Here is a 12,912-nt window from a genome sequence, read left to right as displayed (position 1 = left end):
CTTCATGCCAGTAGAAGCTTCAATGACTTGAATGGGATTTTCCAACGTTCTCCCAGTCATTATTTTCTGATAATTGACCTCTGAGAAAAGAATGACCAGAGTCTGTGCTTGTGACACAGGTATATATATATTATTTATATCAGCCCAGTGGTCGAGGACACTCTGTCCCTGTGAGACACGTTTGGGGGAATCGCTCGTGAAGTTAACGGGAGTCCGACTTTCAACTTACCCAGAGATTCACCACCTCCCACTGCACCTTCAGCTAAGCAGCTAGGCTAGCTACTAGCGTTGCTGCTGCTAGCCTAGCCAAACGGTGCGAAGCCTTCATAAAAGTGTGTGAAGTTCATGTGTGTGTGTTCAGTTGGATAATGTTTAGAACCTTCAGGACGAGGTTCGCCCTGAAGGTTCTTATAGTCCCGATAATGACCAGCGTTATTTCTTACTTAGTTCACGGGCCGGTCTTGACCCAAAAGTCCCGGGCTCATTATTTCTGCCGGTCCAGTGTGTGAGACAAACGTCCGTCGTTCGAAACGTTGTTTAAGTGAAGAAAGTACGGAAAGAAGGAAAACCTCGGACCCCATTGGCCAAAACCACAGCTGGTTTACGACGATCACTCCAGTCCGTGAAGTCTGACTTTAGAATCTGACCCGGTGAACCCTCCGGCGCCTCCAGAGTCGTCCCGCCGCCTCCAGAGTCGTCCCGCCGCGGGGCGACCGTACTTCTGCACATTTACTATCCTGTTCCCAGATATGAGCGGCTCTTTAAGACTCGTCACGCTTTACCCAGACGTACGGTCACGCCGCGTCCCGCTGCTGCTGCCTGCGTTTAAGCTACAAACGTTAGCGCCCTGAGGCTAATGGGAAACCAGCTAACCACAAGCTAACGAGCTAATGTGGCTAATGTATGTCTGGTTTGACCCGTGGTTGTTGTGGCAGATTATTGTTGTGTTTGTGCTGCTGTTACTGACCTGTATTAACGGATTAATGTTTTATTAATGTTATATTAATGTTTTATTAATGTTATATTAATGTTATATTGTTTTATTAATGTTTTATTAATGTTTTATTAATGTCATACTGGAGCTGTGTCGTGTGCTGTTCTGACTTTTATTAAAAACCTCATCGCTCACAATGTCTCCATTATTTGTCCTTTTGCAGAAACGTTTTTCAGGCTGAATCCTCTTTTTTGGCGACCATTTCCTCCAAGTCACATGACTCGAGTCATGTGACTCGAATATTTATATTTAAGTTTGATTTTAACCTACATTTTCAAAAGTCCAAAAATTCAAAAAGCTCTGGAACATTTGCATATTTTTAACCAGAAGTTTGACTTGACCTCATGACTTGGTCGCCAGACCAGACTGACCTCCCTCTGTATGTTCTTATACTGAGAGAGGTCAGTCTGGGACCAGGTCTGTCTGGGACCGGGTCAGTCTGGGACCAGGTCAGTCTGAGACCAGGTCAGTCTGAGACCAGGTCAGTCTGAGACCAGGTCAGTCTGAGACCGGGTCAGTCTGGGTCCGGGTCAGTCTGAGACCGGGTCAGTCTGAGACCGGGTCAGTCTGGGTCCGGGTCAGTCTGAGACCGGGTCAGTCTGAGACCAGGTCAGTCTGGGACCGGGTCAGTCTGAGACCAGGTCAGTCTGGGACCGGGTCAGTCTGAGACCAGGTCAGTCTGAGACCGGGTCAGTCTGAGACCAGGTCAGTCTGAGACCGGGTCAGTCTGAGACCAGGTCAGTCTGAGACCAGGTCAGTCTGAGACCGGGTCAGTCTGAGACCGGGTCAGTCTGAGACCAGGTCAGTCTGAGACCAGGTCAGTCTGAGACCAGGTCAGTCTGAGACCGGGTCAGTCTGAGACCGGGTCAGTCTGAGACCGGGTCAGTCTGAGACCAGGTCAGTCTGAGACCGGGTCAGTCTGGGACCGGGTCAGTCTGAGACCAGGTCAGTCTGGGACCGGGTCAGTCTGAGACCAGGTCAGTCTGGGACCGGGTCAGTCTGAGACCAGGTCAGTCTGGGACCAGGTCAGTCTGGGACCAGGTCAGTCTGAGACCAGGTCAGTCTGGGACCAGGTCAGTCTGAGACCAGGTCAGTCTGAGACACAGGTCAGTCTGAGACCAGGTCAGTCTGAGACCAGGTCAGTCTGAGACACAGGTCAGTCTACTTTATGACAGTTCTCGTTGGTTTTTGGTCCCTACCAGACTTTTTCTGACTTTTAGATTCAAATTCCTAAACCTCCTCAGACGGCGAGACTCGTACTGACAGAAAAGACTTTGTTCTTTTTGAAAATGGTCGCCAGGAACGATGATCCGTCTTTAGTGGGAGCACGTTTGTGTCAGACACAGATTGTTCTTATTCAGGAAAATCACAGAAGAAACATTTTGTTTGCACTTTTCTTTTCTTCTAACTCTCCTGTTGCCTCACTCTCTCATCTCTCTCCTCCGTTTTTCCTCCCTCACTCCCCCTTTCTCCCTCCCCTCCCCCTCTCCCCCCTCACTCCCCCTCCCCCCTCTTCCCCCCCCCCCCCCCCTCCCTCTCTCCCCCCCTCCCTCTCTCCCCCCTCTCTCCCCCCCTCCCTCACTCCCTCTCTCCCTCCCTCACTCCCTCTCTCCCCCCCTCTCTCTCCCTCTCCCCCCCTCCCCCCCCCTCAGGGCCAGCATCCGTTCCAGCTGGCCCGGAAGTAGCCGACTCCCTCCCCGGGATCGACGCGCCGCTCCTGGGTGCGACTCTTGAGTTTGGAGCCCTGGTCCGGGGCCGGGTCTGCCGCTTGGGGCCGAGGGCGGGGCAGCTCCTCCTCCCTGTGACTGCCCTGGTGATGAAGCTGATGATGAAGCTGAACAGAGCTCCACAGACCGACTCTCCGCGTGTAAATAGATCCTGTACAGACCACGTTTAGTGACAGACTTTATTTTTCGTATCGATCCCGTGTAAATATCTCACGCTCTGGCCGTAGCTTTGGCTGTAGTTTTAGCTCCGGGGTTGCCAGGTTTCAGTGCAAAAGTCTCACAAAACCCTCCGTGGTCTTTATTTACTCTTTTTCTTATAGACGTTAGTGTTTAGCTCATACGGGCCAACAATCCAGACCGCTTTTCTGGATGTTTGTAGCACCGCAGCGTATTCTGTGTCACAGCTGTGGACACGGACTGTGGCTCATTTGAAAGCTGAGACTCTCCGCTCTCTGTAGGTGAAAACAGTTTAATTCTACGTGTATCGGTTCCTGAGAAATCCTAAGCTAAACAGAGGCTAGTTTGGATCGAAATCACTGTTTTTTTCTAGATTCAGAGAAAACAATGTTTTATGAAACACTGTCCTTTCTGTTAACTCCTCCTCCTCATCTCTCTCTCCTCCTCTTTCTCTCTCTCCTCATTCTCTCCTCTTTCTCTCTCTCCTCTCTCTACTCTCTCTCCTCTCTCTCCTCCTCTTTCTCTCTCTCCTCTTTCTCTCTCTCCTCTCTCTACTCTCTCTCCTCTCTCTCCTCCTCTTTCTCTCTCTCCTCTTCTCTTCTCTACTCTCTCTCCTCATTCTCTCCTCTTTCTCTCTCTCCTCTTCTCTTCTCTACTCTCTCTCCTCTCCTCTCTCTCCTCTCTCTTCTCCTCTCCTTCTCCTCTCTCTCCTCTTCTCTCTCTTCTCTCTCTTCTCTCTCTCTCCTCTTCTCTCTCGTCCTCTCTCCCCTCCTCTTTCCTCTTCTCTCTCCTCTCTCTCCTCTCCTCTCTCTCCTCCTCTCCTCTCTCTTCTCTCTTCTCTCTCCTCTCTCTCCTCTCTTTCCTCCTCCTCTCTCCCCTCCTCTTTTCTCTTCTCTCTCTCTCCTCTCCTCTCACGTGTGCATTTAAACATCCTGGTTCTGGATTGAAGACTTTAACAGGATGTTTCTCAGTCGCCCTGGGACCGATTTTAACTTAATTTAAATGTTAAAATCTCCTCTGTTTCGGTTTTCCCTGGGTCACTGTTAACCCTCGTGGACATTTTGGCTCTGATTTCCACAAACCTGGCAACCCTGCTTCAGCGGCTCAGGCTCCGAGTGAAGTCGTTTAAGAATCGTCCCGGAAACCAAAATTCTTCAGAAGATTTGAGTCTGGAGTTTTTCCGATGTTCTGCCGTTTATACCGAGGATGTTATTTATGTGTAAATAAAGAAGCTGAAGCTGAAGATGTAGAAATATCTGACAATAATCTGGACGAAAACCTTCCCTGTGTTTTCACTTTGACCTGAACTTTGTTTTGTAAATTATCTTCTGTTTAGTTTTTTTGGGGCAGAATGTGTCCCTTCAGTAACACGTATTTGAAGTATTTGAAGTATTTGAAGTATTTATGTGGTCAGTGCAGCAGTATTTTATATATTTGCGTGGTCAGTACTTCAGTATTTGAGGTATTTTTGTGGTCAGTAAAGTGTACAAACTGAAGGTACTTTTATCACCATGTCGAAAGCTGGACATTAACTCCTGCATTCTGCCCGGATGTGGCCCGGTTTTGGCCCTGATTTGGCCTGGTTTTGGTCCGGATGTGGCCCGGATTCGGCGCGTTTTTGGCCCGGATTAGGCCCATCTATGGCCCGGATTTGGCCCGGTTTTTGCCCGGATTCGGCCCGTTTTATGCCCGGATGTGGCCCGGTTTTGGCCTGGTTTTGGCCCTGATTTGGCCTGGTTTTGGTCCGGATGTGGCCCGGATTCGGCGCGTTTTTGGCCCGGATTCGGCCCGTCTATGGCCCGGATTTGGCCCGGTTTTGGCCTGGTTTTGGCCCTGATTTGGCCTGTATTTGATCCGTATGTGGCCCGGATTCAGCCCGTTTTTTGGCCCGGTTTTGGCCCTGATTCGGCCCGTTTTTTGCCCGGACTCGGCCCGGTTTTGGCCCGGTTTTGGCCCGGGCTGCTGTCGGCTCCTCTCCTTTTAATCCCTGCCTTTATCGAGCACAGTTTCTCCAGTTTGATCCAAATCTTAAAGTTTCCTGAAAAAAAAGAAGCATCAAAATCGTGACAAAAACAAAATGTAAATGCAGGCGACAAAAAGTGATGAAAAATCTCAGATCAGTTTTGCAGGTCTTAGCTTTCAAAATTAGGCATTATCCCTGACCAACAGAACTAAGTGACTTCTTTACCCTTGCAACTCTCCCTGCACCGAACCGGAGTCACCAATACACACTAGTAGAATCACAAAGAAGAAGCTAACAGGCTAACAGTAGAGGTACGATTTTAGGCCCGAGCCCGAGCATGACGGTTTGGGTCGGGTCGGCCTTCGAGATTTTTGGGCCCGATCTCAGCTCTAGCTAACAGGCAAAGCTAACCTCGGGCTAATGCCACTTAAGCAGTATTTACAGCCAAGTTTGTTTGAAAAAAAATGTAAAGTTTAATTTAGTTGTGGCACAACGAACAACATCCCTCTGTCCCTTTGTGTTTTCTGTCAGTGTTTACTCTCACGGACGATTAATGAGTAAAAAAACACAACATGTACGACAGCTGCAGTGGCGCTTATGGCCTCTAGGGGCAGGAGTTACTTAGTTCTGCTTTAAAGGGACTACACAGAGTTTAAATATGTGAAAATTAAGTATTTTCCTCCCCCTCCATGTTCCTCCATGTCCTAATGTGTAGAAGACCTCAAGTGGACGTCACATATAAACGACACAAGAGGAAAAATAGTCAAATACTCTCTAAATCAGGGGTGAAGGGCCGTAGATCAGTAGTTAGTGCCGCAAAACCTTCGACTAGCAGAGGTTTAAATTGTGCCCCACACCTCTATTTAAGCTTAGAACCTTCATGCCAGCTCTGCCTCACAATAAAATGTTAGTTGTTCGACTAGAATTGTGTAGAATTATTACATTTCAGATAAAAAGGTCCATCTCTGGTGATGTGTCCCGATACAGCAAGAGGCCGAGGGCCACCATAAATTGGTCTGAGGGCCGGATTTGGCCCTCAGGCCGCACTTTGGACACCCCTGCTCTAAATCAATCTGCTTTACTCACTTTATACAACACAATGATTATACCATATTTAACTTACTGTGTGGAAATTTGGAGCTCAACCTGTAAAACTTATAAACAGCCGCTGTTCATTCTACAAAAACGGGCTCTGAAAACAATACATAAAGTTAGATATAGATCCATCGAATCCACTCTTTATTAAATGTAAGTTACTAAAATTTGAGGATACAGTCGACTATAATATCCTCCAGGTTTTGTATAAAGCAAATAGAAAAATATTGCCAGTGAACATCCAAGAAATGTTTGAGAAAAGAGAAAGTCACTATAATCTGAAAGGAACAGACGTCTTTAAAGCAGTACTAAGTAACTCTTCCCTCTGGAGGCCATAAGCGCAACTGCAGGTGTCGTAGCAAGTTACGATTTTTTAACTTATTAATTGTCTTGGAGAGTAAATACTACGCTGACAGGAAAGGCGAAGGGAGAGAGAGTTACTGTGCATCCAATTATACAATGGAAATATTTTTTTTCACTCAAACTTGGCTGTAAATACTTAAAATACTTAAAATACTTTAAAGTGACGTTAGCCCGCAGTTAGCTTTGCCCGTTAGCATGTTAGCTTCTTCTTCGTGATTCCATTAGTGTGTGTTGGTGGCTCCGCACCGGTGGCAGTCAAGTTGCAAACATGGTTTTCTGGCCAGAGACACCAGGGGGCGATGAAAGACCCTCCAATCCTCCCATAAACACTTGTATCACCCCCACAGGGACGACGGGGAGGGTTTATTAAGGTAAACACGTTTCTTAAGACTGCTTTAACAAACCCAGGATCAATTCTAAAGCAAAGGAACGAACTGTTGCAGTAACAGGAATCAGTTTATGGAATAAACTCCAAAAAGAAGTGAAAAAGTCAGAAACTCTCCTGGAGCTTAAAAATACACATAAAAGCTACAATGTTAAGAAAGTATGAAGTACTTGGACGTGAATAATGTGGAATATTTGATTTGAACAAACATGAATACGACGGTTTGTTTCTTTTTGACCATTTGTAAACATTCAAGAATACGAAGGTGTCGATGTTGTGGCTAACAAAAGTGCTAAGGAAAAATGCTAGAACGCGAAGTAGTTCTTAGAGCTTTTATTAGCACACGAGGACAGCATGGAGACAGTCGCAGGAGAGTCTGTAGGTTTAACAAAGCAGCTAGCTTATATACCACACAAAGCTGCCTTATTTGGTCTAAAACAGAACATACTAACCAGGACACAAACATCGATGTCCTTAAACAGATGCCATGCATACAAGAAGTGGACAACTGCAGTCTAACTTTATTTCATGGTCACTCAGGTCAGCAGGAAAAAGGCCAACTTAGGTCAACAGGAGGTCAAATACCTGGGGTCTAACTTTATAAACCATACAGTTGTTCTCACACGTCCAGCTAGAAGAACAGATTATACTATTTTAAAGATACATGCATAAGAAAGTCCTCAAAGGTTCTGTATTTTATATATTGAAACACTGAATATAGAAACAAAAACATCTGTTAATACTGTAAATATATATATATATACATAAGACTGTAAATATATGTATGTAGACATAAATACATACCAGTTTCCAAAGGACAACAGTGTGAAGTAACAAAAGGGGCAGATATTATAAGACTTGTTCTTCTCTTCTGCTCCGTTTCCTTCACACTGTGCTGGCGGTTTTATTGTGATTGCAAAACTTTTGAATGAAACAAATAAATAAAATGAAAAAATGATGTGAAATATAAAATGGCTAACTTGCATCTCGCCCCTTTAAGAGTTAAAATCCGAGTTCTGAGCTGAAGCTGTAAACCACAGCGTAAATCCAAACTGAAAGTATGTTTTTGACACAGTAATTCCCACGGCTGCCACCAGAGGGAGCTCCAGGTCTTCACCAGCTCACGTGCGGGTCAGGGTTTTACTTCTTAGAAACCGAAACATCCGCAGTGCGCAGGGGTTAATGTCCAGCAGGGGGCGCTGACAGACTTTTGTGATTGTCTTTGATGAATCCAGTGAATTTTCCGTTGAATCCACAGTTGTTGTTATTCCCGTTTCTCGGACAGAATCATTCCCGCTCTCGAACCTTTCATTTCAGACGTTTTCGCGGCGTGAGTTTGTTTTTCTTTTCTCGTCTCCAGCGATTGTGACTTTGTGCTCTGATTTTGCACCTGACGCCGGCGGCGAGGACGTTCCCCCGGCCCCGTTTTTTACCGAAGTCTGCGTGTAACGAAGGGGCGGAGCCAGCGGGGGGCGCCTCGGCTGCAGGCGGCAGTTTTCAGATTTTTCTCTTTTTGCACAAAAAACATTTTATTGTGAAGCTGGTTTTTTGCTTTTCTGTTTGAACGTATTTGAGATGTTTTTATTTGTTACTTATTTAGAAGATTTGATCCGTTTTCGCAGCTACAGAAACAAACGCTTTTCATCCCGTCACGTTCAGGCCCAGCTCGGGAACTTCTAGACTCTGCTCACACTGGATTACACCGACCTCGGGGGGAAAGTTCACTTATATCCTTAAAGGAACAGGCCACCGTTTTTCCACACTGAGATATGTTCTTACCTGAGCTTTGACGAGTTCTTTAGGACCTGTCTGGTCTTCAGTCACGTAAACACAGCGCAGACGGCGTTAGCATTTAGCCTCTCCCTCTCTCCTCTATAGCTCCAAAACAGGTCAAGATAGAAGCTACCAAGCTCTTCCACGTTTTCCCTATTTAAATATGGTTACGTGAAGTGTTCCACTACAAAGTATAATTACACAAAATTAAACAATGTGGATTTTCTAAGCGGATAAAAGGGGGAACTATATTGTAAGGCGTAATAATACCAGGAGTAGTTTGGCATCCGCACAGTAAAGTGAAGATTACTGCGCGGATTTCGAACTACTCCTGGTATTATTACGCCTTACAATATAGTTCCCCTTTTATCCGCTTAGAAAATCCACATTGTTTAATTTTGTGTAATTATACTTTGTAGTGGAACACTTCACGTAACCATATTTAAATAGGGAAAACGTGGAAGAGCTTGGTAGCTTCTATCTTGACCTGTTTTGGAGCTATAGTGGAGAGAGGGAGAGGCTAAATGCTAACGCCGTCTGCGCTGTGTTTACGTGACTGAAGATCAGACAGGTCCTAAAGAACTCGTCAAAGCTCACACTGCAAAAAGCATTTAACTAGATCAGCATTAACATCTCAATTTGAGCATAATAATCAAAATTTTAGTTGTTTTGACTGGTTAAGAAGTTCTTGGGCATTTGTCCCAGATTATTTCACTTGTTCTGAGATGTTTCTGACTCGTTTCGATACATTTCGTCCTTATTTCAGGTCATTTTCTTTGCCAATGGGGAAAGAAAATTGGTCTTGTCTCATTGGCAATTTTACTTTCTTATTTCAAGCGAGATTTACCCTAGAACTGGTCTGAAATGTCCTCAAACAAGCAAAGTAAACTTGGTCCGATCAGGAAAAGTGTCTAAATGAGTGAAAACCGCTCAAAACAAGATACATTTCCTCAATTCAAGTCATTTAAGCCAATGCTTGATATTTACTTTTTGTAGTGCAGGTAAGAACATATCTCAGTATGTAAACACGGTGGCCTGTTCCTTTAAGGGCCAGTCTCACCGGCCTGGACTGGAGACTAGGTGGAGACTCAAGTTGCCGCCGGTCACGGAGACGTCTCCTGGAGTTAAGGCGAGTCTCTGGTTAGTCTCGGTGAAAACAACAGGTTGGATTTTAGCAGCGAGAGTGAGACCTGTCGAGTCTCACATAGAGCTGACTTTATTACAGACTGCGCTCTCTAAACCAGAGTCTGAGCTGGATTTAACCAGAGCTAAATGTTGTTCGCGCTGCAGCGTCTGCAGTGTTTACAACATACAGGCTAACGATGCTAACTCGCGGCTAACAGTTTGGGCCATTCTGACGCCGTTTTATGCCCAGGGGTTTATTCATCTGAAAAACTAACCCAGCGACTAAAAAGTCCTCAGAAAATCCAAATGAAAGACATACAGCATGTTTATATTGAGGGAAAATGAGCTGCAGCAGAACAATGAAAACGCTGTAGCTACTCGCTAAGTTACTACAAACACACGAGAAAATCTACAGGAGCTGAAGTAAAGACGAAAAGAGACCATTTAAGAAACATCTAAATACTATTGTTAAATATAAATACATAAATGAATAAAGCTCAGGCATTGGGAGCTTTAGGACATGGGCTTTTCTGTCTATGATGGACAGAGACATAAAAATTAAAGATTATATTGAAAATAAAATAAATAAATAAATGGCATCAGCACAATTCTAATATAACTGCTCTTGAATGTGTCGCCTACTTAACTTAAGGAAATGTAAATGAGTAAATTAACTCATTACAAACCAATTTGCTGTGAAGAAAGTAAGAATGTTGAAGGGTCCAGTGTCTTTTATGAGGTGTTTCAGTTACGACTCTTCCCTTTAAAGTTCCCGAGCTCGGCTTTAACCGTGACGCACCAGAACTGAGCGAAGGGCATTGGTCGGACACTGTGGAGCTGGTTATGCAGATGACGTCACACCAACGCATTATTATTATTATTGTTTTTATTGTTTTTATTGTTCTTATTGTTCTTAGGCTTTTGTTTGTTGGAAGTGAGTCCAGACTCCGCAGTGTCGGCGTCTCGTCCGGACTCTGGGGCGAAACAGGAACATCTGGCCTGTGATACAAAATGGTGGTTTATGGTCAAAGTCTCCGGAACAGCTGGACTTTTCCACATGGAGCAAAAACTGACCCGAAGTCCAGCGTCTTCTCCCTCAGCACAGACGAGTCACATGACCGTCCAAAAGAGGAGACGACATCCCGGACAGGTTCTGTTCTCTGGTGTTTCCCAACCACTAAAAACATCTACAATAGGGTCCCACTGTTCCAGGACCCCATCGAAAAAGAGGATCTGAAACTTAGTGAGACTCTCCCCTCACACTCCTGAATGAATCATTAGTATATTTATTACACTATATTTTTGGGGCCGACCTCACCGGCCTGGAGACTAGTTGGAGACTAGTTGGAGACTAGTTGGAGACTAGTTGGAGACTAGTAGGAGACTAGTTGGAGACTGTGTGTGGACACATGAAAAACTGTCCAGACTCCACGTGGACTCGTCTCTTTTATCGTCTTCATGCCTCTGCTGTGATTGACAACCGTCTCCATGGAGACTCGAGGGAAAGGGGCGGAGTTAAATGGTCCGCTCAGAACAGAGTGAGACCTGTTAGTTATTTTATTTATTTATTGGTGTATTTGGTCGGGACAGTTAATGAACGTACATGGGTCTCACGCATGTAAACGAGCCACACTGGATTGTTTCTTCTCTTTTCTCCTTTTTTCCGCTTCTATACAATTCTAGTCCTTTCGAAAAAAAAATAAACTTGTCTCTGAAAGTAGGCGTACCCCAGGGACACATCTTGGGTCTATTATAGTTTTGTTTCTTATAGTAGGACAGAAGGTTTAGTTTACCTGCTTGACTAGTTTCGATCACTTCCTGTGATCTTCCTCAGAAGCCACACCTGGTGGTGGAGGTGTCGTGTCGTAGGCAGCTTACATGGATGTTCCAGTCAGTAGGGAGAGCTTACGCCCCCTACTGACTGGCGCCGTCTCCAGGACGGCGTCCCAAGTGTGGGATAAGGTGTACGCTCCCTCGTCCCGGTTCATAGATGTTGATGCACGTTTCCTGATCTCGATGGCTCAAATCTCATATCAGCCATATCAGACCACTGCAAGACGGAAAACCACATCATGAACTGGGACAATGCCAGGGTCATCCGTGCCGAAAGTAACAAGTACCACCGCTGGATCAGAGAAGCCATCGAGATCAGGAAACGTGCATCAACATCTATGAACCGGGACGAGGGAGCGTACACCTTATCCCACACTTGGGACGCCGTCCTGGAGAAGGCGCCAGTCAGTAGGGGGCGTAAGCTCTCCCTACAGGAAGTGATCGAAACTAGTCAAGCAGGTAAACTAAACCTTCTGTCTTACTATAAGAAACAAAACTGTAATAGCCTTAACCTAAGAAGACAGTATGAACCTTCTACAAAGACATCTTGGGTTCTTCACTGTTCTCGCTGTTGTCTTTGTGCTCGGTGAAATCGTTTGGCCTTTCCCCCACACTCTCATTCATCCGGGCCTATTGTACATGTTTTTAGTGGTAGGGGAAACCAGAGTACCCGGGGGAAACCTACGCAGACACGGGGAGAACATGCTCCACACAGAAAGGCCCCGTCCTCAGGGACCTCTCGGATCCCTCTCGGAGACCTCTGGGAGACCTCTCGGAGACCACGCAGAGACTTTGCTGAAACCTGTTTGTTTTCACCAAGACTTCCTGCAGACTTATCTCCAGGGGACGTCTCGGAGCCTCCCTCTAGTCTCCAGGTCCTTCACCCCAACCTGAACCGAGCACATTTTCTCCAGTTGGGCTTTACAGAGAAACTGATCCATAAACCGTCTCCAAACGCAGATGTTCTTGTGTTCGGCCTCAGATCCTCCACGTGTTTTCACCGTCGACTTCCTGCTGTTTTTATCTTTTTTAACGCATATATTTAAATCTGTTTTGGGGCATTATCCTGCGCTGCATGCTCTTACTATCATTATCTTTATTATTATTATTATGAAAAGCATATATTCTGTGTATTTGAGGTTATTGATAAGGACTGTACATTCGTTTGGATTCTGACCCAGGTGTAAAGTTTCCCAGAGTTTTTATGAACTTTTTATAATCCACGAAGGCAGCTGTCGCCAAAACCAGAATCAGAGACTGTTATTACCATTGTTATGAATATATTATTATTATTATTATTATTATTATTATTATTACAGAAATGTGCCTGATTCTCAATAAAGAACTCCTGAAAATGAAGTCGATTTCTCCTCTTTTCTCTTGTCTCTGAAAGTAGGCGTACCCCAGGGACACATCTTGGGTCCTTCACTGTTCTCCCCGTTGTCTTTGGTCAAATCGCTTATTCATTCACAAACAC

The 12,912-nt window shown here is 45.3% G+C and overlaps 1 protein-coding gene across 1 annotated transcript in view; it reads left to right on the top strand.

Annotated features, from left to right (window-relative positions):
• col13a1 (collagen, type XIII, alpha 1) overlaps positions 1–2,679 on the top strand; it is a gene marked incomplete at both ends in the record, with an annotated part of 74,246 nt that extends 71,567 nt beyond the window's left edge. The window contains one exon of the mRNA XM_079568346.1: positions 2,647–2,679. Within this exon, the coding sequence (XP_079424472.1) occupies positions 2,647–2,679 (33 nt within the window). The remainder of the gene's footprint in view (positions 1–2,646) is intronic.
• Positions 2,680–12,912: the final 10,233 nt, after the last annotated feature.

This window comes from Gobius niger (genome assembly GCF_951799975.1).
Source record: "Gobius niger genome assembly, chromosome: 12".
NCBI lineage: Eukaryota > Metazoa > Chordata > Actinopteri > Gobiiformes > Gobiidae > Gobius > Gobius niger.
Note: the sequence above shows the minus strand (reverse complement) of the source record. Positions and strands in the feature narration are given on the sequence as shown.